Below are 26,726 nucleotides of genomic sequence, written 5' to 3' on the forward strand. Positions count from 1 at the left end.
ATTTTTGTTCAATAGGAAACCAGCATCTTTTTTTGCTCATTTAAGACCAGTTCTGGCAACACACTGATATTCATTCAAATATAAATGCCATGTTCACTTTGAAATGCAAATTGTTTAAAGAAAAATAGCATATGGTAGAGGTAAGTACCTTTTCAAATCAGCTCCTACACTTTAGGGTTGTGAGTACAGCTAAAATTATTCTTTGGAAAGAAACTGGAGCCTTTGACACATTGAAGCTTGAACTAATCAAGGCTTCCCAGTAAGCATATACACATATCCATATCAAGGAAATAGTGCTGAGAATACACGGATTAGCATAGTAATTTAACTGCCCCCTGCTAATCAACTTAAGCAACCAGCTGATGCATATATGATGTATTTGAAGATGCACTTTTTCAGAACACAGAATGGACTATGTAGTTGACCATGTATTTCATGTTAATGTTGATATATTGAGAGGGACAGAGAGGGAGACAGATGTAAAAGTGCGGTCCTTGCTTCTAAGGTTTTTAGATATAAAGGCTTCATAACATGTATCTTGCCATAATATGCAGAATCTACTTCTCAGTGAACGTTGTTGGCTTCATATTTTGAGCTGGCTAGCTTGTCTGCCAAGAGACTGCTATGATTCCTTGCCACTGGCTCTGTATCCTGACATGTAAAATTAAAGAAATATTGCTTCTTGAAGGTGGGAAGAGGAGTTTGCCTCCTGGAGGAGAAAAATGAGTAGGAGTGTTTCCTGAAGCTTTGTGTGGTAGAACAAGTCCATAAGAACAGCAGTTGACATTAACAAGGCTCCATTTGGATGCGAGTATGATAGCATTGTTGTTAACTTGACACGACTGAATAAAAGAGTCCGGGCATGTTATAATTAACCTGAAGGAGGAGTGAAAAATGAGCAATAGATTGGGAAAATATTTAAATTCAAATAAATATTGTCGTCATTCAAGGATCGGGCCTGTGTCTGGTCAAAGTATGTTCAAGAAAACTCTCTATTTCTTATTCAGCTTTTATGTAGACCAGCCTTTTTGATATGTCAGTGACCACATGGGGACTTTTGAGGTTTGGTTTATTTAAAATTTTGTAGTAACCTCAAACAAGATTGAAAATTGTACTAGTGCCTGTGATGGATTAAGGAGCTCTTTGTGCTTGATTTTGCAACCAAATCTGATAAATTGTATCATTGACCACAAAATAAAGCTGCATTATGGATCACCAAGAATTTAGCTTCTCAGACCCTACCATATTTGCTCCCAACTATACAAAATTCCTCATGAATCTGAATTGACAGAATTATTATATGATTCTCCTGAGTTATTCAGTTTCTCTGTGGTGAAACTAATTTCACAGGCCAAATCACTGTGTTTCTAAATAAGTTTAAGGAATATATAAAATTTTGAACACTGCAATTTTAGTATAAGAATCAGCGTGTTATGGATATTCTCTGTAAAGTTTTGCATTTGTATCTGTATCTGTTCTGTATTGTAGAATGTGACTGGGCCTTTTTGTTCTAAATCTAGCTAAATGGCCAGAAAATGTTGACATTCAAAATAACCCTCTCTCCCTCACTCAGTCACCAAATTCAGACTGATGTCAATGTGTTATTCAGGCAAAGTTGTTCCAATAATTGTTTTCCATGATCTCGCAGAAACGTTCCATCTTTTCTTTCACATACCAGTTTTCTCCTTCTCTATCTCTGTGATGAAGATTATCGCACAGGAACTCATCAAAAATAACTCTGTCCATTCTACTAGGCAAGGAATGAGAGATAGTTAAAGGTAAAAAATGGACTTACATAGGATGACTCTTCAGTCCATCATGTTGGATGCCATTTGTAAGGTCTTTGAGATGTCTTTCGAGGCATTTCTCTAATTCTGCTTCTGAAAAATAATGCATTTCCAAAGCCATTGTATTCTAAAAGTGCTAAAATAGATGCCACGGTGAACAGGAATGCAGGATCACTCTGTTGCGGTGAATATATCTGTCACCTTGAATAGGTGGTTTTGCTTAACAAAGCTAATTGAGGCATTAAGATTAATGTAGAAAGTTGAGAAGGAGCCTGGAAAAATGCTGTAAACATTCTTAAAAAGGCTTAAAACAAGTAAAATATAAAACATAATACATGTAAAAATCTTTACCTTCCTCAATTGTCCAAACTTAAAATTAAGGGAACCCAAAATGATATGTGGATCGGGAGAAGGTACTATTTTGTTGTGTGAGGACTTTAATATGGTCCAAATAGTTAAGGAGTTTAGAGTTTAATGCGATACAAAAGTGGTTTCTGAGATCAAGGAAGTTTAGGTAGCATTGTTTTGTTTCCAGATGAAAGAAAAAGTGAAAAGACCTGACTTATTCATCCAGCTGCTTCTAAATTAGTATGCCATGACAGAATTTACCTGATTCCAAAACAAACAACAAAGATTTCTAGCACTCGGGTCAGCAGCTCAGTAGTCCTCTCCTAACACAAGCTATAAACTAGGAATTATTTCAAATATAAGAGAGGAGAATTTCTAATATCTCAAGTTCAGCAGCTAGGAGGCATGATAGTAGCACGCTTCCACAGCCAGTATGGGCTATTTAAGCCATGGATATTAAATATCTTTAGTGTAATCATAGTCTATTATTTGAGATGTGTGACCTCATATATCTCCTAGCTGTGGCCTGAAGACAGAACAGGACAATAGGCAGGTCAGAAAATCTTGGAGTGTAATGCTCGGAATGCAAGAGTCAACCACCACGCCAGGGAACGATAAGTCTTACTGGAACATTAAAGCAGAACAAGTCAGCTAGTAAGACTGTTTAATACCGTAGTATGACCAGATGAGCAGCAACATTTGCTCTTGACTAACATCTGATCTGTATGCTTCTTGTGAGCTTGAGACTGTTTTCAGCTGGGCTACTGGCTCACCTGTGCTATAGTTTGCTGTGAAGAAAAGATCACAAAGGACTGTGGTCACTAAGGGTCCCAGTCCTGCCAAGAGTTGTGCATTTTGGTGACTTTATATCCGAGTAGTCCCTTTGAAGCCAATGGGATTATTTGAATGAATACAGTTACACATGTGCATGTATGCTTGTAGGATCAGGGTCTATCATAGCAGCTTTCTTGGGGGGGAAAGGGAAAATTTCCAAAGAACTCTGGCTATGAGCAGGCTAGTTAAGCACTTTACTGTTTATTTTGGTTTTGAAGAGAAAATGAAGTAGTCTCAGGAAGGCAGAAAAGTTTGTCAGAACAAACCCTTCACAACCCAAGACTGGAACACTGGGAAGTAGGATTGTCTAGGGTCTCCATTTATCTGCAAGTGTTTGCAACTGGGTAGTATCAGAAATATCAGCATTAGCAGATCACCCCATCTACTGGAAAAGTGGGTGGTAGTTCTCTGCATGCAAATTACAAGCAATCAATTTCTGCTATTTTGCTTCTCCAAAGAGTTTGAGATATGGGTTCGATCTGAAGTGTCATATCAGTTTCTGTAACTGAAGTCTTTAAATATAAAAACTCTAAAATCAATTCTGAGGGTACATTTAGTCCTTAAAGGAAATGTGCATTTTATAGATGCCTGCTTATTAAGGCCAGAAAAGATCATCGTGACCATCTAGTCTGACCTCCTACATAACACAGGCCATAAAATTTCAGAAAGTTGTTTTTGCATCAAGCCCATAACTTCTGGTTGAGCTAGAGCATATATATTACAATGACTTTCCGTCTTGATTGAAAAGATGTAGTGATGTAGAATCCACCATATCTCTTAGTAAGTTGTTCCAATTTTTCATTATCCTTTCTGTTTAGCGGGGGGAAGGTGTCCTCTTATTAGTCTGAATTTGTCTAGCTTCAGCTTCTAACTATTGGATCTTGTGTTATGCCTTTGTCAGCTAGATCAAAGACCCCCTACTATCATAAATCATGCCATATAGGTACTTATGGACTGCAGGTTAAGTTGCCTCTTAACTTTGTCTTGTATAAATTGAGCTTCTTTAGTGTCTCACTATAAAATGAATTTTCCACACCTCAGATCATTTTTGTAGCTCTTTTCTGAACCCTTTCCAGTTTGCAACTTTCCTTTAAAAGTCTGGACGCAGGATTTCTTAAAGGTCTCACCGATGCTGTACCCAGTGATAACATCTCCGTATATCTACTCAATATTCCCCTGCTTGTGCATCCATGGATAGTATTTGCCATTTTAGCCACAACATCATACTGGGAGCTCATGTTCAGCTGGCTATCCACAATGATCCGTACGTCCTTGTCACTCACTGGCTTCAAAAATACAGCCCCTTTTCCAATAAGTGTGACTTACTTCATAACCTCCTAGGTATGACCTGCCATTTAGCCATATTAGAACATAAGTGAGCCCAAATTACCGTGTGATCCAGATCGCTCTGTAGAACTGATTTGTCCTTATTATTTACCACTCCATTAATTTGTGTTATCTGCATACCTTACCAGCAATGATTTATATGTGATCACTGATAAAGTGTGTAATAGCTCTGGGGCAAGGACAGATTTCTGTGAGACCCCATTAGAGAAACAAAACAATACAGCTTAGCCTTTCTACAGCTCCCCCACATTTGCAACATAATAGCACAATAATGTGATGATGAGCGAAGTGATTCATAAGTAGTAATGTCTGGTCTCTTTGGTATATATGTCCCTGTATGTCTGATACGTGTAGGATAGGAGTCTTCTGCAGCTCACAGTCACAGAGTTTGGCTCTTTCCCTCAAACTGTAAAGAATCATCTTTCAGCTCTGGAAGTTTCTGATGTGTCAGCCAAGATGGAGCTGTCACAATAGGTTTTTTTTTTTTCTCATTAGCAATTTTCTGACTCAAGTTTTTTCCCCAGGCTATAAAACCTGGAGGAAAAGTGTGCTGATACTGTATCAGAGAGAGCATGAGCTGAAGCGCAGAGAGATTCATTTGGAGAAAAAGTAATTATTTAATTTGAAAGAATGCAAAAAACAGTGTGTGTGCTTGATTCAGTATTTTTGTGAGACTTCAGTCAAGAGTGGGGTTCTAATCTGAATCTTCATCACATATGTGCTGTTTTGTGGGCAGGGTTTCATTGCTGAACTTTACATGTGTTCCCAGTGCCTCTTTAGAAAACACTGGCACAGGATGGTCAGATACTAGCCTTAGTAAAATGCATTAAATTGGTTGTTCAAACAGGCTCAAAAGAAGTGTTCACCTGTTGTAGATTTAACTTGTGACCAGTGTAATAGATGCCAATCAGTGTATGGAGATCACATGGGTAAAAGAATGGCTCGGGAAAAGGGATTAGAGAGGAAGTCCAGTGATAAAGGTACTGGCCCAGGACTTAGGAGAACCAGGTTCAAATACATGCTCTGCCATAGGCTTCCTATGTGGCTTTGGGCAAGATATTTAGTCTGTCTCTGCCTCAGTTCCCCATCTGTAAAATGGTTGTGTTGCAGACAAATTCATTGAAGATTGAGGTGCTCAGGTCTTACAGTAATGAAAGTTATACAGGTACCATAGACAGATAGCGTTTGGTCTCAGGGAGGCAGTCTCACAAACTCTAATAAGCACGAAGAGTTTCACAAAGCTGCTCTTTCTTTCAAAACACTGCTGTTGGGAAAAGTCATCATGATGGAACTGGGAGTCAGGAGATCTGAGTTTTATCTCCTGCTCTGCCACAGTCTTCCTGCCTTTGGTCCTTCAACCTGTGGAAAAAGTGGGAAACAACAATAAATAATAATAAACTCCCTCACAAGAGTATTGTATCTTAATTCGCCAATGTTTCTGAACTCATCAATGGTTGTCGAATTGAAAGTGCTGTGGAAGTGCAAGTTTTAGTATGAAAGTATCTTAAAAGTGTGTGTGTGTACGCATAGAATAGAGAGAGTCTTCAATAGCAAAGAATTGCAAGGTGCTTTACAAACTTTACTGTGTGTTGTATGTAGGTTTAGATGACTTTGCTTCCAATTCAGCTCTGCTGGAAAACCGTTACCAGTTACTTTGTCTTTGGATGAAAATACTAAATACTTTAAATCTGTCTCTAAAAATAGTATTCTTAAAGCCATTTATAACCCTACTGTAGGCTAGCCTTAACAATGGATTCACGATGTCCACTCTGGTTTGGTAAAGTCTGCCATGAAGAGATTACAGCTATTAGAACATTCTTACAAAAATCAAACTAACACTTCAAAAATAAACTAAATTTGTTTAAACAGTAAATTCTAAATCAGTAATGGAGTGTATGATTAAAAACTAAAATGCGGAGTGAAATTTCTAGCGCATGTTAAACACAAGAACAGGAAAAATAGACTGAGACCACTAGAAGTCTAAGTTCATGGAAAGGGTTTTCTTTGTTTTGTCATTAAACTTGATTCAACTAGATCACCGTTCAGCTATTTCCTCCATTAAACTTTTTCTCTGTCACAGCCCTTATGGATCATGAGAGTGCTAAACACATTTGCCCCCTGGTATTGCCTCCATGTTGGTGATAGTTAAAAGTCTGTGAAAGATGGGTTTTATAGTTGATGTTATGCTCCTAGTACCAGTTTATTTACTGGCACTGTAGATTTTTCAAGTTTGGCTTTATTCAGCGGTGGGGATACTCAATTAAAATAATTGAATTAGGATAAGAGGGTTTAAAGTGTCTCCATTTGATGTAGTTATTACACGTTTCGTATGTTAGAGTTCTGTTTAGAGGGTCATGTTACATTTTCAGGACTTGCTTTTGTAAGGGTACAATGGATGGTTTGCTTAATGCTTATTAGTTTTTAAGGATTGGGTTTTTTCAGCATGTCTTTTATGCACTAAGCCAACACTTTCCAAAGCATGAGGCACACACCCGCTAGGTGGGTAGGAAGGACTAGCTAAGGCAATGGAGAGGATATATACATTAAGATGTGTAGGTTTTTAACAACAGACACCAGGGATGCATTGGGGGCTTGCAAGTATTTCCATTTTCTAGAAAAGGGTCAGGGGGAACTCAGCTTCCAAAAGTTTAGCGAACACTGCATTCAAGTGCTGCTGCTGTTCTCCACATTAATGAAATTAGTGATGTCTCTGCTCTGTGGTATTGTAAGATTTATTCTTCTGAATGTAAATCAGCATTATCTTGTATAGTAACGGGGAGGTTTGTTTTTTTTGTCTCTAGGAAATGTGACTACTAGTACGTCTGTGTCTCAGATGGCAAGTGGGATCAGTCTAGTCTCCTTCAACAGTCGCCCCGATGGTATGCATCAGCGCTCCTACTCAGTTTCCAGTGCTGACCAATGGAGTGAGGCGACAGTCATTGCAAACTCTGGCATCAGCAGTGGTAAGAGACAAGTTGGGTTTTTTTTGCTAGAGTTCTTCCCTGTAGACTTATGTCAGTCATCTGGGTACATTGTCCTAAGCAAAGCTGCAACCATTTAAACAGAACAAAAAGGATGAGAAGAGGGAAGAAGAACATAAATTAACAACACATCTCTTCTTGTGGCATGGAAAGGCAAGGAGTGCTATGGAAGCAGCAAGCATAACTGCACCAGGACGGAGATGCCTTGTATTCTCAAGTACCCCATGCCTGAAAGTTCACATAGGCCTAACATTATTAAAAGCATAGCAAAGCCAGGGTCGCTTTCTAAGTGCATAGCTTCCAAGCCATCTTCTCTGCATCTGTGAATGAAGGTGCACAGTCCTCATCCCCTTATAGTCCCTTTGTGTTGAACAATTTATTATTTTATTTTTATTCTTGTAGTTGGCGAGCTGCAGTCAGAGCCAGCCTTTGGAATGAATCCCACAGCCTCTGTCTCCATAACCTCAGTTGGAGGAATTTATAAATGTCAGAACTACTGTTTCCTTTTTTAAAGACATTTCTAGCCATCTCTCTTGTGAAGAGAGCCTTGAAACTGCTGACCAATCACAAGGGTTGCAAGTTTGTCATAGTGATTTGTCCAGCAAAATCACAGGGTATATTCATGATTTTCATATAGCCACCTAAGGATAGTCTGTGGGGCCAACAAATCAGTTGTCATTGATATCTTGATTTCTGAAAAAATCCCAGACCAATTTATTGTTGCTTCAGAGGTGTTGCCTGAGCTGCTGTAAGCTCCCTACAAACGTGCAGCAAACTGTTTGCAGTTGAGCTTGTTCCTCTACTAAATGCACACTGTGGGCTTTGGCCTCAAGGGGGAATGTCTGAATAGCATGAAAGGTGCTGTGGTCCAGTGGACTACACATGGGATTGAGAACAAGGGAGTCCTTTATTCCAATCTTAGGTCTAACACATAATTTGTCTGTGACTTTGGTCAAGTTACTTCCTGCCTTAGTAGTCCCATCTGTAAAATGGGCCTATACTACTCACCTCACATAGGGAGTTGTGAAGATTCCATTAATGTTAGTAAATCACTATGCAAGTGCTAAATTTGTAGTATTTGAAAGAGAGGCAAAGGGAAGCATCATGGAGAGCCCACGAAAGTATGGTGGAAGTAATGGAGTGGAGAAATAAGAATGTGGAAAGCAAAGGGAACCTTGAACAGAGTAAATGGTGGAAGGGTGTGAACAACACGAGATGAAGTGATCGTGAAAGAGAGTTAGAGAAAAAGAAACTGCTGCTTTTGAGGCTACCCCTTAAAATAGTGACAATTATAAGGGTCTCAGAAGGACACATTTTGTGGCGCACATGCACACAGCTATTGCTGTTTTGGGTGTATCTGCTGTTCTTAGCTTTTTGTCTCTTATGTCGGCAAGCCCTACAGCATTCATGTGTGTTGTCTGTGCTGGTATGAAAAAGAGGCCCTCCCTTTCTCCTACACCCAGCTACATTTTATACATCTTACATTAAGGACATCTAATTCTGTTTTATGACTTGGCGATTATATGTTGTTACTTCTGGATCATAAGAGACAACAGCCAGGGTCAGCTGTGCTACATTTACTCAAATGATACAGGAAGACTGAGAAGTAAATAACAATAGAAAAGTGATATTTGCATCATTTCCTGCTTTGCTTTTTTACATTTTGAAAATACTGGGAGAACTTATTTTCAGTAGGTCCGTGCTTAGTGGACAGTCTTAGACAAACAAATGTCAACATAAACATTAACTATTGTGATTGATAAAACGACTTCAAAAACTCAAACATGATTCCTCTCCAGCAGTGTGCCTTCTTTCTCTTAGATTGTAGAACTTATCCTTTATGCTGGCAGCTGACAATTGAAAAACTCTTTTTAATTTCAGCGTTTTTGCCCCAATAAAAGGTTTTGAATTTTAGAATCGTAAAAAGATAATGCTGTGAAAGCAGCAGGGATAGGGAGAAGCTAAGCATCTTTTGGAATTCAAATGCCGGTGTACTGGAGAATATGCCTGCTTATTGTCACATGGTTTTATTGTAGACAAAATAACGTATTGGGATTCAATTTTTCTCTGCACCTTTTTTCACATTAAATTAATACTTTATGTGGCTCCGGAGAACTTTTCAAAGTCTTCCTATCCAGACCTTTGGTTTCCTGGGGCTTGAGTCTTTTAAGCAGCTGTGAACATCTCCTAATTAGATAAATTACTTTGTAGTGGGCAGAGCCACAAAACAGGAGGTGCTGGTTAAATTAAAGGGGAAAAAATAGAAAAATCCATTCTCTGAAATGGAATGCCCCACTGCTTTATGACTATTACTGTTGTAAGGTTTTACATTTAAGTACCTGAGGTTTAAAATTAAATGTCTAATATAATTTGGCACTGGTAACAGGAAGCCTGTGACTGCCCTTAGAGAAAATCTAGACAGCTTAGTTCAATGTTTCAAATTGCTGTCTGCTTGATAGTGAGCAAATCATAGGTTTGGATCGCTATTTAGCTAAATACCACATGCTGCTCAGCATAATTTTAAATGCAGTAACATATTCGTCTTTAAGTTTCTGAATTTAAAAAGACTGTTCCAGGACTACATGAAAAATTAATTTTTGTACCTTTTTTCTTACTCTTGTAAGTGTTTGACAGAAGTAATTTTAGCAGCAAGAGAATAAAAACTGGGGACAGTAAATCCCTGTCTGGGAGCCTCTTGTGGAGATTCTTTATGGACGTAGAATTGATCTACATGTCAGATCCTGATGTAGCGTAAACTGTTTATCACCCTAATGGCAGAAGTAAGACCATGAACATCAACTTATAATCCTCTGTGAAAGAAATTGGTGTTTGCAGTCAATGAAGGAGCAGCTTAGGTTTATTGATAGATTTAGAACAATTACCTCTGCAACAACTATTGGCTGATGGGTTTTCTTGAATCTGATTGGAAGCCTGTGATTTTTTTCTTTGATTAATCATTTTCTTGATGTATAATTTTCTTTAAAGATGTGGCTTCACACTCCTGGGGGTAGGAGGGTCATGTGGTCTCTGGGGAGCTATTGCTAACTTGCTTAGTTGTTAAATTTTACTTCAAGACAAGATCCTTTGTGTATGCTTCACACATGCTTTTAGTGGAGTAAATACTGCCTCTCTTCATCTAATCATCAGTTCCATTTTTTTTCTTGGCACAGAAAGAAAGTACACACCCACTTTTTCATTTTCTTTTTCAAATTCAGTTCTAGTTTTCTCTTCGTTAGCATTTAGACTTCAGAGTTCTTGTTTGTATTTTATTGTTTGTATTTTATTATTTTATATTGTAAAAAATGGAAATTGCTGGGCCTATGAATTTTTGGTCAATCATTGGCTATTACTTCAATTATGAAGTGTCTCAAGCTTGCGTAGGAAATTCAGTCTTCCAGAGGAAAATATCAGTTGATGTTACTAGCACTTGATACAATCACTGGTGAATACTGATCACACCTGTTCTCTATTACATACAATTTATAGATCTTAACAGAGCTCGAGAGAGAAATTCTGTGATCTTAATAGGACCATCTCTTTTGATAAAAGGTGACTATAGCCAATTTTATGAGATCAGGAAACTAAGTTCTCCAGACCTCATTAACAAAAGGCTGAATATTCTTTTCCATCTCAGGATATGCAATGCAGCTCATTCATTCTCTTTTCTCAGAAGTTCATTCACCCTCTCTTCTGAGAAGTTAGGTTTTAAGGTTTAATTTGTTGGCATGTGCCCCCAAAATACTGTATTAGATACTCTTTCCTTTTCAAGCGTCACAAATGTTTATATATACTAGCAGTAATGGTAGTACTTAACTCTTGCATAAGTTCTAGTGCCTCAGACTAAATTAATTCACATGCGGCAAGATATTTGTACTCTGCTTTTATGGAGCACCACGTACATTTCTAGTATAAATTATTACCATATGGTCACATGAAATCTTCTTGAATGCCATCTGCATATATTTAATCTCTGAAAGATTGTTGATTGTATTTACAGTGTCATCTCTTCAATAACTTGTATAAAGCACAACACCTAGTTTGTATTCAGTCTCCAGCAGTTTGGTGTTATCAGGGTTTATCAACCTCAAATTAAGATCCTGCTGTGCCAAGGGATATAAGTGGTATTTTGAGCTTGTACATTTATGCAAACCTTACCCAGGTTACTTTTCTGATGGCAATCACTTTGTCTCGTATAATTAGTGAGTTACGGGCTCTGAAGACCTACGGTACATATGAATAGAGAGGCTTGGCTTTGTGTGCACATTCAGGAAGTTTCTTCTGGCAGTAATGTCAAAACTCAATTTTGAAGGTGAACTGGGAAGATTTTAGTTTTCAAGAATCATTTATAATCCCAAATCAATAACAAAGTTTGGGTAAGGTAAACTATATTATATTTTTAATACATTCACAAAGCTTTTCAAAATTAGTTCCTCTGTCACTTATATGCTAAGTCTTGCATACAAGATTGGGTACGTTCCCTATAATAGTATTTTCACAAAACCCTCTAAAATGATGCTGAGATTCCTGTTTCAAGTGGTAATATTATCAACGGTTGCAGAACATGTACAGAATCCTGAACTCAAGTCTCAAGTAGTAAACGAGAAGGAATGGATTTTCCGATCTTCTCTTTTAAATGCTGATGTGTGTGTTTGTTTTTTACTTTGTTTATACGCACAGGTCAGGTTACTGCTTTCTGCTTTTCAAATTCAATGTTTACATTTTGCTTTCAAACAAGTATTCCAGTGCCACTATTTTTGTTCTTCCTAGCTTTCAACTTGGGGGGACCTTTGTTCTGCAACTTAGTTGCATCAACAAAGTCTCTTTGAAAAGTGAGGAACGCCTTTAGAGAATTAATCCACCATTTTTGTTTTTCTATAAGATTGGAACATAAAGCAAGGCTGTGTCCGAAAGAACCAAAGAACCCTTTCTGATAACCTATTAGTGTGCATTTGTCACCGCTGCACGTTAGTAGCAACATTGAAATTTGAAGGGGCATGTTACAACTCAGTCACTCATGTTGCAGCGCCTACAAGAGCGGCTTTGGTCAGTCCCGCCAGATGAGATCTGCAAGGCTGCAATATGGTATTTTGACTGTTTTCCAATCATCATTACAGTATTTTGCTGTAGTAACACAACCAAAACAACAACAAAGATTTAAGGTTTGGGCTATTACCTAGCTGAGTGCCCATATCTTCCCTATTGTAACTCTTCTAGATTCAGAATGCTCTTAAAATTTAGCTGCAAGTAAAAGCATTGCAGTTCTCCAACCTGCAGTTACCCAAAATAAGGGTAGAGATGTCGAGATCCAGACTTAAGGGGAATAGTTGCAAAACTGCAAATAAAAAAGATGCTTTTGGTATCTCACATCACTGAGATTCCCAGAACAAATTGTGAATTAATTAAAAGGCAGCACCTTCCTGATCTCAAAACAGAGGACAGAACTCTCCTTACCATATGTTCCCCCAAGCCCTAGTCATCATGACCAACTTGTCCAGGTTAGCCTTCTGCCAGTTTGCTCTCATCCAGATTGCATTTCTCACCAGACATTATATCCATCTATCTAGGTGCTATACAGGGTCCTCATCACCACAGTATCAGAGCACCATGCTAAACTACAGACTGACTTCTGTGTTCTTATGGGAGTGACACACAGCAGCTCATATCATTTGCTTGTTCACAGTCTTGGCTGCATATTTTGTCATACTTTCCCTTAGCAGCATCACATATGCGTGTAAACAGGAGAGGGCCACAGAATAGAGCCATGCAGAAACCTATAAAAGGTGTCAAAAAACAATCTGTAGAACTGCTTGAGAGGGAAGAAACAGGTCCGGTTCAGAACTAAAGGTTACTTAAAATCAAAAGCTGCTAACACATATAAATAAAAATCATCATGGACATCTGGTCATTGTCCACCAGCATGAGATCATCAACCAACAGGACCAGTGTGGTCTGTATCATACTTAGGCGTAAAAATAGACTAAGATAAATGAAGGAAATCTGAGAGCTCCAAAGGGCACTGCAATTGCCTAATTATAATTTTCTCATGGTCTGTCTGGATAAGGAAAAATTAGTTAATAGCAGCAACACATGGTGGTTCCTTGAATAAATCCCTGATGACTTAAATTAAGTGAAGCAAAGCACCCTCGCTCTCCATAGGAAGATATTGTTAATCTCAGCCATCAGGAAATCCAGTGCTTTGTAGTTGCTTTTCACAAGCCTTGAAGACCATTGATCCAATTGGCAGGTTGTATGCCAAGCTCCCTGAGTAATGCTAGAATCTCACTGAGGAGTTTCTGCCAGCTTCGCTCAGTGAAAACGCTATATTTGTGCTCTCCACATATGGAAAAAATCTGGGCTGGGACCATCAAATCCTGGAAATAAATGCATGTCTACACAGATGGTGTCAGCGAAAAGGCTTTGGCTTCTGACGAGTTGATGTTCCAGGAAAGAGGATTACTGTGTTGGAAGGGGCTCCATCTATCAAATACTGGGAGGAGCATCTTTGGACATCCTCTGGCTAACCTGATAAGGAGAGCTTTAAACTAGGTCTTAGGAGGGGTGGCGACAAAAATCCAGCCAATGCACATCTAGGCTCAAGTAATGAAGACAAGGAAAAGAGGCAAATTTCTGGAGGAGGAACTTGAAACCACCATTGCATTAAAAAGGCAAGAAGAAAAGCAACAGGGCAATCTGCAAAATAGCTTGGATGCCTGTATACAAATGCAAGGAGTGTGGGGAACAAACAGGATGAACTGGAAGGCATATAAGATAAAGAAAATTATGACTTAATTGGTATTACAGAGACTTGGTGGCACATCTCCCATGATTGGAGAACCGGCATTGAGGGATATAGCTTGTTCCAGAAGGATAAGTATGGGGGAAAAGGAGGCAGCATTGCACTGTACGTCAAGAATGAATACACTTGCTCCGAGGTCCAAGAGGAAGTGAGCGACAGACCTGCTGAGAGTCTCTGGGCCAGGGTAAAAAGAGAAAAGAATTGTAGCAATATTATGGTGGGAATCTATTGTAGACCCACCCCCCAGTCAGGAAGAGGAAGTGGAGGAGTCATTCTACAAGTAGGTAACAAGATTACCTAATGCACATGAGCTAGTATTAATGGGGGATTTTAACTTCCCTGTCATCTCTTGGAAGACTATTACAGCAAAACATAATATATCCGTCAAGTTCTTAGCATGTGTAGGGAACAACTTGCTGATTCAGAAGGTTAAGAAAACTACTAGGGGGTCATCCATTCTATATCTGGTTTTAACGAACTGGGATGAATTAGTTGCGAACGTGAAGGTCGACGGAAACGTGGAAGTGATCATGATCTGATGGAATTCATGATCTCATGGAAATGAGGACATAACAGCAAAACAAGGACACTGGAATTCAGAAAGGCAGATTTCAGCCAACTCAGAGACAGTAGGCAAGATCCCATGGAAAGACTACAAGGAGTCCGGTGGTCCATGCATCTGAAGAAGTGGGTTTTTTACCCAAGAAAGCTTATGCCCAAAGAAATCTGTTAGTCTTTAAGGTGCCACCAGACTCCTTGTTGTTTTTTGTGGTACAGACTAACACAGCTACCCCCCAATACATGGAAAGACTAATTAGGAAGAAACGGAGTTGAAGAGGGCTGGCAGTTCCTAAAAGATGTAATATTAGAGGGTCAACATCAAGCTATTCCAATGCAGAGGAAAAATAAGAAGACCCATGGGAAGCCAGTTTAGCTGTGCAAAGAGCTTTTTAGCAATCTAAAAACCAAAAGGAATACACCTAGGGAATTGAAGGTGGGGCATGTCACCAAAGTAGTACATATGGGAATAGTGCAAGTGTGTAGGGATAAAATCAGGAAAGCCAACGCTAAGAATGAGTTGGAGCTGGCAAGAAATGTTAGAGACAACAAGAAAGCGTTCTTCAAATATGTCAGACAAAAAAGAAAAATCAGGGATGGTATGGGTCCTCCGCTCAGTGGAGAAGGTGAACTGATAACGGAAGATGATAAGAAGGGTCAATACCTACTTTGCTTCTGTCTTCTCACAAAAAATAAAATGTGACCGGATGACTAGTTACCATAAACAATAAAGGGGAAGGGATGCAGATCGAGATACATAAAGAGCACATCAGAGATCTTCTGACCAATTTGAATTAATTCAGATCAGCGGGACCTGATGCTATTCATCCCAGAGAATTGAACGAATCAGCTGAAACGGAGTCACTGGCAATAATATTTGGCAAGATCTTGGATGACAGAAGAGGTCCGGGAAGACTGGAGGAGGTCTAATGTAGTGCCCCTCTTTAAAAAGAAGGAAAAGGAGGAGCTGGGAAACTAGACTCATCAGCCTGGCTTCAATACCTGGGAAGCTACTAGAACAATGTATAAAACATTCAATTTGCAAATATCTGGAGGATGACGGGGTAATCACTATCAGCCAGCATGGATTTACTTAGAACAAATCATGCCAAACCAGCTTGCTTTCCCTTCTTTGACGGGGTAACCGGTCTGGTGGATAGGAGGAATGTGCTGAACATAATATACCTGGACTTCAGCCAGGCTTTTGACACAGTCCCACACGACATTCTGATAAATAAACGGGAGAAATGTAGGCTCAATAGCGGATACATACTTGGTTAAACAAGTGCGAAAAAAGAGTGTGGAATAAATGGAATGATGTCAGATTGAAGGGAGGTCTCAAGTGGGGTTTCACAGGGATCTTTTCTGGGTCTGGTGTTGTTTAACATCTTTATTAATGACTTTGATGTAGGAATGGAGAGTATATTGCTCAAATTTTCAGATGACAAAGCTGGTGGGGTTGCAAGCACTTTGAAGTATAGAGCGAAATTTCAACATCCCATCTTAGGACATCAAAGACTTTATATATGTTATTTTTAAAGAACCTGTTATCACATTATCTAGGCTGAGTCTGCTGCAATTCATTTAACTTGAAAGATGACTTCCACTATTGGCACTCTGCCATTCTTACGTTTCATCTATAGCAGGTCGTGTGTTTACCTCATGATCTCTTTCAAAAGAGAGATGTATAGAAAGCAGCTTCTTAGGAGCCACATTGATTGTAGAAGGGAAAAGATCATCCTAATATAGAATCATAGAATCAAAAGGTTGGAAGGGACCTCATGAGGTCATCTAGTCCAACCCCCTGCTAAAGGCAGGACCATTTTCCCTAAATAATCCCAGCCAGGGTGCGGTCTAGCCGGACCTTAAATAGCTCTAAAGATGGAGATTCTACCACCTCCCTAGGTAACCCATTCCAGTACTTCACCACTCTCCTAGTCAGAAAGTTTTTTCTAATATCCAGCCTCGACTTCCGCAACTGCAACTTCAAACCATTGCTCCTTGTTCTGTCCTCCGTCACCACTGAGAACAGCCTAGCTCCCTCCTCCTTGGAGCACCCCTGCAAGTAGTTGAAGGTTGCTATCAAATCCCCCCTTAGTCTTCTCTTCTGCAGGCTAAATAAGCCCAGTTCCTTCAGTCTCTCTTCATAAGTCATGTGCTCCAGTCCTCTAATCATTTTTGTTGCCCTCCGCTGGACTCTCTCCAATTGTTCCACGTCCTTTTTGTAGTGTGGCGCCCAAAACTGGACACAATATTCCAGATGCGGCCTCACCAGTGCCGAATAGAGGGGAATAATCACATCCCTCGATCTGCTGGCAACACTCCTACTAATACAGCCCAGTATGCTATTAGCCTTTTTGGCTACAAGAGCACACTGTAGGCTCATGTTCAACTTTCCATCTACCGTAACCCCAAGATCCTTTTCTTCAGCACTGCTACTTAGCCAAACAGTCCCCAGCCTGTAGCAGTGCATGGGGTTTTTCTGTCCTAAGTGCAGGACTTTGCACTTGTCCTTGTTGAACTTCATGAGGTTTCTTGTGGCCCACTTCTCCAATTTGTCTAAGTCTCCCTGAATCCTATCCCTGCCTTCCAGCGTGTCCACCACTCCCCCCAACTTGGTGTCATCTGCAAATTTACTTAATGTGCAATCTATCCCATCATCAAGATCATTAATGAAGACATTGAATAGAACGGGCCCTAAGACAGACCCCTGGGGCACACCACTTGTTACTGGTTGCCAACTAGAGAGTGTGCCATTGATACCTACCCGCTGAGCCCGTTGATTCAACCAATTTTCTATCCACTTCACAGTCCATTCCTCCAACCCATACTTCCTTAGTTTGCTGATGAGAATGCTGTGGGAAACCGTGTCAAAAGCCTTACTAAAGTCAAGGTATACAACATCAACAGCTTTGCCCCCATCCACAAGTCCAGTCATCTCATCGTAGAAAGCAATCAGGTTGGTCAGGCATGATTTACCCTTGGTGAATCCATGCTGACTGCTTCTGATCACCTTGTTTTCCTCTAAGTGTTTCAGGATGGATTCCTTCAGCACCTGCTCCATGATTTTTCCAGGGATTGAGGTGAGACTGATTGGTCTGTAGTTCACTGGATACTCCTTTTTCCCTGTCTTAAAGATAGGTAATATATTTACTTTCTTCCAGTCCTCTGGGACCTCTCCTGTTCGCCATGAATTTTCAAAGATAATGGTCAACGGCTCTGCAATCACATCAGCTAACTCCCTCAGCACCCTCGGATGCAGTTCGTCCGGTCCCATAGACTTGTGCACGTCTAACGTCTTTAAGTAGTCCCTAACCTGACCCTCTATCACAGTGGGCTGCTCTCCTCCTCTCCTCTCTGTGTTCCCCAGTGTAGTAGTCTGGGAGTTGATCCTGCCCGTAAAGACTGAAGTGAAGAAGGAATTGAGTACTTCAGCCTTTTCCATATCTTCCACCACTAGGATACCTGCCTCATTGAGTAAGGGACCTACACCATCCCTAGTCCTCTTCTTGTTGCTTACATACTTGTAAAACCCCTTCCTATTATCCTTCACATCCCTTGCTAGTTTCAACTCAAATTGCCCTTTGGCCTTTCTGATTCTATCCCTGCAGGCCCGAGCAATAATCTTATATGCCTCCCCAGTCATCTGTCCAAGCTTCCATTTTTTGTAAGCTTCCTTCTTTTGCTTCAGCTCACCACTGAGTTCCCTGCTAAGCCATGCTGGGCACTTTCTACGCTTACTGTTCTTTCTGCACATCGGTATGGTATTTTCCTGTGTTCTTAGCATGGTTTCTTTAAAAAACTGCCAGCTCTCCTGGACACCCATCCCCTTCAGTTCAGCTTCCCAGGGAATCCTGCCCATCATTTCTCTAAGGGAGCTGAAATCCACTTTTCTGAAATCCAGGGTTTGCGTTCTGCTTCTCTCCTTCCTTCCTTTGACCAGGGTTCTGAACTCTACTATGTCTATCAGTAAGGCTACAATTTTGTCATGGCTATTTTTAGTAAAAGTTATGACAGGTAACGTGCAATAAACACAAATTCATGGAAGCTGTGACCTGTCCCTGACTTTTACTAAAAACATCCCGGACAAAATGGGGAGGGAGCAGGGTCAAGCACTCTGCCCCACTGCATGCAGCAGCTGGGAGCTGCAGTCCCCTGCCCCTACCCAGTGGCTGGGAGCTTGGGGGGTGATCCTCCACCACCCTGAAGAGCTGAGGGGGGTTTCCCATGGCAATTGGGTACTGCGGGGTTCCCCTTTGCCCGCAGCAACTGTGAACTGTGGGGGAGGCCTGTGCCAGGGTCATCTAAGCTACTGCTGGGGTCTCTCCGCCACCCATGGTGCTGGGAGTTGGGAGGAGATCCCCTGCACAGCTGGGGAATTACAGAGGGGGTCTTCCGCCACTCGCAGCAGCCCGGGCTCCTGCAGTGCGCCAATGTCATGGAGGTCTCTGTAAGACAGATTGTGACTTACAAGCCCTCTGTGACATAATCATAGCCTTAACTATCAGTCCTTCAGTAGTGAGTCACCAGCTGCAGATGGTTTGAACGAAGTTTAGACTAATCTTAATGTTGAAAAATTTGAATAGGTGTTTGGGCATTTGGCATTAAAAATAATGTTTTGGATTTTTAGGTATGTTCTCCCTGTGGCATTTTGGAGTTGTACAACTGCATAGTGCCACAGATAGGTGAGTTTTCTGTAACTTTACATAGTGTTGCTGTTTAAATATAGAATTGCACAACACAGCTTTTTACAGTTTCATATTGTTACCAAAACGTACCTTCCTTTTTTTGTCTTTTAAAATACCCTGGAAAATTAAATTAAAAAAAAAAGAAATTATTTTTTCAGACTGTACATCTGAAAACAAAAAGGATAGGAAACATGAATGTGTTCCAGTAATTTCACCTTGGCCGCCTTGAGTATATATAAGAATTTTGTTTACTTCGTAGGTTGCTGAACGTTTAACTCAGAGTTATTTACAATGTGATCAACTCAACTTTGCCACTAGAGGCTTAAAGCTTTTCATTTCTTGACATTTTGATATCCAGATTTACAGCCTTAATGTTGATTTAATGTGGGTTTTTGCCTTTAATTTAGTTTAAGCTTTAAACAGAAATGATGGAATTGGGTGTGGCATATGCTATCTGGCTAGAAAGTATCCTGTTTATTTTTATCTGGATTATTAATTAATACTGATTTAATTTGGCTTGATTGTCTAGATAGGTTCAATAAATCAGTCTCTTTTCTGCACGTAGTTAAATTTGTTTTTCCTCCCTTCCTCAGAAAAATTGCTCCTTTTATTATGGGGAATATAAACTATTGCTTCCCAAGATTTAGTCAGAATAGTGAATGTTCTCTTTATCAGGCCTTCAAGTTTCTATCCCAGAGAGATCATAGGATTCTGACCTTTCAGGTAAAAGGTTAGTGCTGCAGTGTACTGTGTGTGCAATTTAAACACCACCAAAACTTAGTACTTATAAAGTAAGGAAAGTGGAAATCTGGCACTGATATCCCTAGAAAGAGAGAGCACTTTTAACTTCAAGTTCTGTAAAAGCAACTGTCTGCTTGTCTGACTTCAACTACAAGATTGTTCTTTGTAGCTCAGACACTTGATATTTGACTGATACAGTACTTAGAAGATTATAAAATACCTTCCATTTTCAATTTTTGTATTAATATTTGTTAAAAATTAAAGGTCATTATTGAAGTTGATCGTACTACATACCGTATACATTAATGTATTCTTCATCAGTAAGCAAATATTTGAATCTCATTTGTGTAAAAAGATGGTTTAATTTTTTAATTATTGTTTTAATTTTCCAAAGATATGGCCATAGTTTGTAATATGGTTTTATTATGATGCCATTGTCAGGTCAGCCACCACTTAGTTTGAGATATAGTTTCAGCTATAATGGGGGATTTTCCACCCTCTTAGAAATAAACATTAACTATGTCCTTAAATTCCCTACAATATATATGCAGTAGCAGGTACTTCATTGTGATGTTTAAATTCATCAACAGTAGGAAAGACAAATCTTTTGGCAATAGCTGTTAAATGTTAGCTGACAGTATTTTTATCTGAGGATATATTTATGCATTTATGAAGATTATTTCTCGTTATAAATCATAATCAGAAAGAAATAAGTATGTGAAACTCCTTCCTATAATACTGAGGTTGTAGAGGATTTTTTGAATAAGAAGATATTCGTAGTAGTTACGGATTGTGTATGCCAAAGGCCAAAATTTCACATCCCCCGCTGAGCAAATCATTATCATAAGAAGAAAATGTGGGGCTTTTAAACTCTGCTGGTGGTTTCAGCAGAGTTTATAAACTCCATAAATTTAACAATTTTGGTTCAGTGACCTTGCCTTCATCTTTGCCAGTGGAATGAATACGCTCTCCAGCCCAGTAGGTTTGAATTTTTCATCAGTTCTGTTTGAAATAAATATGGAGAAATAAAATACCAAATTTTCTGTTTATCTTATAAAGTCTAAGTTTAAACACACAAAATCAGGGAGCAAACGGATTATAGTTCTGACGGTATGTAAATTCCTAACCTTAATGTTATCAAGTATCAGATTTTTCTGTATTTTCATGTCTCTAGTTTTGCATCTAGCAAAGGTATAGGTATGTTTTAGCAGGTAGGTCTGATTAGTATCCTAACAATACAATATAGTGCAACACTTTGTTTTGTTAGCTTCTGGGTAAAGCATGTTACAAGCATATTTGATGCATTTCTTTTCTCTCAGGCTTAATGAAGTTTCTGTTCCAATTAATAATGGGAGAGTAGTTGTTTCATCAGGCATGTCTCTTTTCAGGCTTAGTTTCTTTCCAGTCTAGATCACAGAGCTTTAGGTGGAAGGTCACCATGTATACCTTACCTATGGAATCCAACACTTCAAAGCTTCTTCATATTGTATACAGCTCAAGGAGCGAAAGAGACCTGTGTGCTAAATCTGATACACTGCTCCTTCACAACCTTGTGATTGTTAGGGCACAGGTGAAGCACAGAAATTGGGACTTCCTGCAGATGGAAGAGCATCTCTTTTCAAGTTGCTGGACCCTTCATTTGTTGCAATTGATACCATCACTTAACTCAGCAATCATGGTGTGCTACCCACAATCCGGGCTGGTGTAAGAGATAAAATATCCAATTTCAGCATTTCTCAGTAGAGATACTGTGCAACTGTTTCTCCTGGTGCATGGCTTTCATAGAGCAAGGAGGGAACTCCTGAGGGCTGAGAATCCAGGACTAGCACTTTTTTCAGCTTAAACACTCAAATGAGCTAGTAATTTCTGCAAGAATAAAGAAGTGATGTAGTCCAAAAAAAAAATCTGCTTGCCAATGACAATTATGTACACTCATATAGCATCTGACATCTATAGAAAGAGAATGAGGATGACATATCAGTAAAACTCAACATCTTTCTACTAAGAGAAAGATACTATAATCGAAAAGTAAAATACAAAGTTCAACTAGTTTGAATCAATTAATTGTATCTATTTAAAAGCATAGTTTTGTTTGGCTCCAACGCGGCTCAGCTGTTTTGGAGCAAACTTGGCAAGTTTTCTCGTTTGAAAAGAGTTCAGTTGGTGTCTCTTCCCGTATTTCCTTTATTTTCTGATGTTTATGTTCTTGACATACATTACCAGAAGGATCTTAACCTTTTTCTACCTAGCATGAGGCAAATTAGCTGCTTGTTCATTGTATAGCAGTTGCTCAGCTTTAATTGTAACATGTTAATAGTAAATGTCTCTTGATTTTGAAACCTGAACATCAAGGGTTTCTCATTTAAGTCCTGTGGGCTGACAATTAAGATTGTCTTAACCTCTTCTCAATTACCAGTGTATTTTTTTGATGCAGGAGGTTATCCGTAGGTTACATGGAGGGTCAGAGAATCTTGTGATTAAGGAATAGGTCTGGAGTCAAGACACCTGGGTTCTGTTCCTAGCTCTCACAGATTTCCTGTATGACCTTGAGAAAGTTGCTTCATCTCTTGCAGCTTTTATTAGCCCATCTTGTAATGTAAGGATAATAGTTTACTAAATGATAATTTAGCAAGGTATGCATTAATATTTTCAAGTGATTTGAATGATTGTTGCTGTTATTAAAGCACTTTCAGTGACAGCAATAGTTAGATTACAGAAGAACCGCCCCGCACCCCCCCAAGACTTGGGTTTGTTAGGAGTCTGCCAGTGTTACCATTATAAACCCCGTATTTTAGAAGATTGAAATTTAGCAATAAAAATGTGCTTCGTGTGGAAATTTGGTAACTAAGGTTTCCACTCAAAAATTTTTCCTCTACATTCAGGTGCTTATAAGGTTAAAGGAAGGCAAAAGAAATAATTTTGCATGGTTTAGAGGTAACAGACATTCTAGAATTGTTTTTAAAGAAAATAACACGAAGCTTGTTTTGTTTATAATAAATATTGTGGGAAACCAGTTGTACAGCAGACAGCCAGAACCCAGATTGAACCAACCCACAAGGGCACACTGATGCCAAATGCATCTAGAATTGAGTAGCAGCTGCTTTCTCAATCATCATTCCTTAAAAGGAGTTGTTCATGAGTTGGCAGTGTTGGCGTGTACACCAGCATAAGAGAATTTGAGGAGGGGACAGAACTCCGCATACTTGAGGTTGATTAGTATTGTTGTCTCACTAAGCAAAGGGTTAATAATGTTTGTCAGTAATTGCTTTCCAATTCCATCACTTCCTGTAAACACTGAGAATGGGCAAAGGTCAGATCTGCAAGGGGCAGATCTCAAGGAATGCAGAAGACATCCTTCACAGCATTAAATAGAAGTAGCCCATTGTGAACCCAGATTTCTGAGTCTAAAAGCCTGGAGATGATCTAGGTAACCCGTAAAACACATAGCAAATTCGTTGTCATAATCTGCTGAAGAAACACACTACTTATAGATGTTTATGGCTAAGGAAAGGAAATGTCTCTTGGCCTTGGTCATGTAATCTTCTATATGCTTGAAGATGATAAAACACCAAGCAATGTCCTAGACACATCCCTCTATTTGCATCCCAGCTGCTTCCACTCCTGCAGATCACCCTTAACCTGTGGGTGTCTCTGGGTATAAGAAGATAATGTGGTTGTAAATGAGGGGGCGTTGAGCAGCGGTAACGGCTGTTGCTGAGCTGCTCCACCCCCTGGCTTCAAGGTATGTTAGGTGTGTCTCATGAAATGCAGGGGTCACATGGACACCAAATATCAAACAAGACTCTCAAGAGACCAGAGTCAAACAGGTCAGTCCTGTGGGGCCTCTCTTCACCACTTGGATGAATTCTAGAGTCAGTTACATTCAGGAGAGTTGTGTATGCATCCTTCTGAGCAGATACCATATTCACATTGATATCTTGGGATAATATTCCACAATGACTCAAACACTGGTACCAGCACCTACTCAGAGGGCTTAGCTCTGAAACTCTTCATGTAACCTCATGATGTGTATATATAAGCAGGACCATAAATTTTGGTTCTACCTAAGAGAACAGGTAAGAATTGTTTGCTTGAATAAATGAATCTCCACCATTAGTCGTCATTTGTATAACTTCCCATTTCTTCATTCTGTATAAAGTTGGTGACCAGAGCAAGCTATGCCTATAGTGTCTGTCATCCACCGAATGAATGTTCAAGGCAACACACTGTTACAGAATCATGAAAAGTGCTGGACAAATTCAGAATAGATCTGACACTGACCAACCAAAACATCATATAAGAGGAATCTGAGTTATCCATTAATAGTCTATGTGGGGCCATGGAATTTACCTTGAGATGCTATGTTATCTTATGGTATGTCTGCATTGCAATTAAAAACCTACAGTTGGTCCATGCCATTTCACTTGGACTTGCAGGGCTCAGGCTAAAGGGCTTTTTAATTGCAAAGTGGGAGGGTCTCAGAGCTTGGGTTGCAGCCCAAGCCTGAATGTCTAGGCTACAATTAAACAGTCCCTTAGCCTGAGACCCGCAAGCCCAAGTCAGCTGGCATGGACCAGCTGTGGGTGTCTAATTGCAGCGTAGGCATATCCTCAGAACATATGAGACTTACCTCTCCTTAGAGAATCACACTACTTGCTCATTTTCCTCATCTACCCAAATCACTTGTCACTTTTGATCTCATCACATGGAGCATTCAACACATAATGGCAAACAAGGCAAACACAAAAATACTTCAATGTAATATAGAATAAGACAAGTTTCCAAACTCAACTCTAGGAGCTGATTTATATGACAGTAAGGATCTGAACTAAATCATATACATGGTAGTAATTCAGAGTGAAGGGCTGGAATTCTGTCCTTATTCATCTCTGTGATGCTAAGTATCACAGGCTCTCCAAAATGTGGCTGATTTTTAGTGCTCATCCTTGTTGCAATATCTCAGTACAGTAGGGTGAGTTAGGGATGGATTTGTTTCCTGGTGATGAAGAAAGGATCATTATTTTTTTATTGGTTAGCAAGCTTTTTAAACTAATTTAACGTATATGATCTTCAACCTTCATGTTCTCCTCCCAGTGCTCAGATTTCCAGGGGCCAAGTGGTCTCATACTAGTGCTGTAAAAAATTATCTTTTGGGAAGGAGACTTCTGGAAAACAACCTGCTAAGATAAAAACTTGCACACTTCATTACTTTCATGGGTCTTTTCAGATATTCAGAAATCGCAGGCCAACTGGAAATTAAGATCTTAAATAGAAGTGCCTTAGCATTCCCTACATGTAAAATGATTTGCATAGGGGTCTTCCTCCACAAAAGTCACTGAAGACAATCATTCTAATGTGTATACTTTAGTTACAAGACTATTTTTCTTCCCACGGTTTTGCAAATAAAGTAACAATATACTTCCGTGTTTAAATGATCCTTGTGTTCTAAACTTGACTCCATGTCTATTGCTTGAGGCATGCAAGAATATCTCAGAAGCTACGGCCACAAAAGTAGGGAGATTTGTGTTGTCAAAGAGAAATCTTTGTTTTTCTTATTTAATTGAAATTGCCATTAGAGGAGGGAAAGGCAGCCAGTAACTTGGACATTCTGTACATGACAGGATAGCGTTGTGATTTATAGGCTCTAGGCATGAGACTGGAAAAGTGGTAGATGCAATGGAAAGAGAATACTCCTGAGGCTCTTTCATCTCCATCAAGCTTAGAGCTCTCTCTTAATTTATTCAAGTGCAGCAGGATAATTTAAACCCTCTACAGCTTGAGTGTGGAACCACATTCAACTAAACAATGACCAGCTGTCCAGTACGTAATTCCATTACAAATTTGGCCTACACCCATCTTTAAAATATTTTCATCTTATTTCTTTGTCTCCTCCTCCTCAGAACCCCCTCCCACCCCACAAAAAAAAAAAAAAAAAAGCTAAATGACTACCCTGACTTTTACCAAGGGACAATTTTGTCAGGTTTCTTACTCTAAGTACTGACACCCATACCTCCCTGCCTAACTTCAGCAGCAGCTGCTTTGAGCACAATCTTTGTATCATTGCAGCATCCCTTTAACTCAAGTTTGAGGCAGAATGGAAATATAAAGAGCTTGATAGAACATTTACGATGATCCCTGTAAAGGGACACTATAGAGCGTTGGATTTCACAGTCAGAAAACCACAGCTCAGGAATATGGGTCTGAAATATAACTATAGATGGTTTTAGTCTGGTTCTTCCCTCTTTAAATGAAAAGGTTGCTGTTTTCACCTCTTTATTTAAAACACACATATAGTAGATGAAAGTGTCTAGCTATTTTTTTTTTATTATTCTGTCCAGCAGCTACAGATGTCTTTGGTCTACAACACTAATAGTGTAGTAAAAGTTCTGAAATGCTCTCTTTGGATTCAGTCTTCCTTGGCTCATGGTGAAGATTCCTGCTGCAGTCAAAGCTGTTGCTGTTGTTTTCGTCATCGGTCCTTTCTTTTTCTGTTGAACCTCGTGGTGTTAATTGTGTCGCCACTTCTGCGCTTTAATTGATCCCATTCACAGGTTCTGCTTTTGTAATATCTGACTTCTTGCCACTTCGGAAAATCAAAAACCAAATTAATCAATCTCCTGCCTCCTGAGAATAAGACCGCATTAGG

At 39.5% G+C, this 26,726-nt stretch overlaps 1 protein-coding gene across 8 annotated transcripts in view; it reads left to right on the plus strand.

Moving 5' to 3' along the window:
- The window catches only part of AGAP1 (ArfGAP with GTPase domain, ankyrin repeat and PH domain 1), a 651,846-nt gene that overhangs the window by 481,052 nt on the left and 144,068 nt on the right, over window positions 1-26,726 (plus strand). For 6 of the 8 annotated variants that reach the window (XM_075069872.1, XM_075069873.1, XM_075069871.1 and 3 more), the window contains one exon: window positions 7,118-7,279. The exons of the other annotated variants lie outside the window; for them this stretch is intronic. In XM_075069872.1, the coding sequence (XP_074925973.1) occupies window positions 7,118-7,279 (162 nt within the window). The remainder of the gene's footprint in view (window positions 1-7,117; window positions 7,280-26,726) is intronic. 8 annotated transcript variants of the gene reach the window in all.

Source organism: Chelonoidis abingdonii, chromosome 10 (assembly GCF_003597395.2).
Source record: "Chelonoidis abingdonii isolate Lonesome George chromosome 10, CheloAbing_2.0, whole genome shotgun sequence".
Taxonomy (NCBI): Eukaryota; Metazoa; Chordata; order Testudines; family Testudinidae; genus Chelonoidis; species Chelonoidis abingdonii.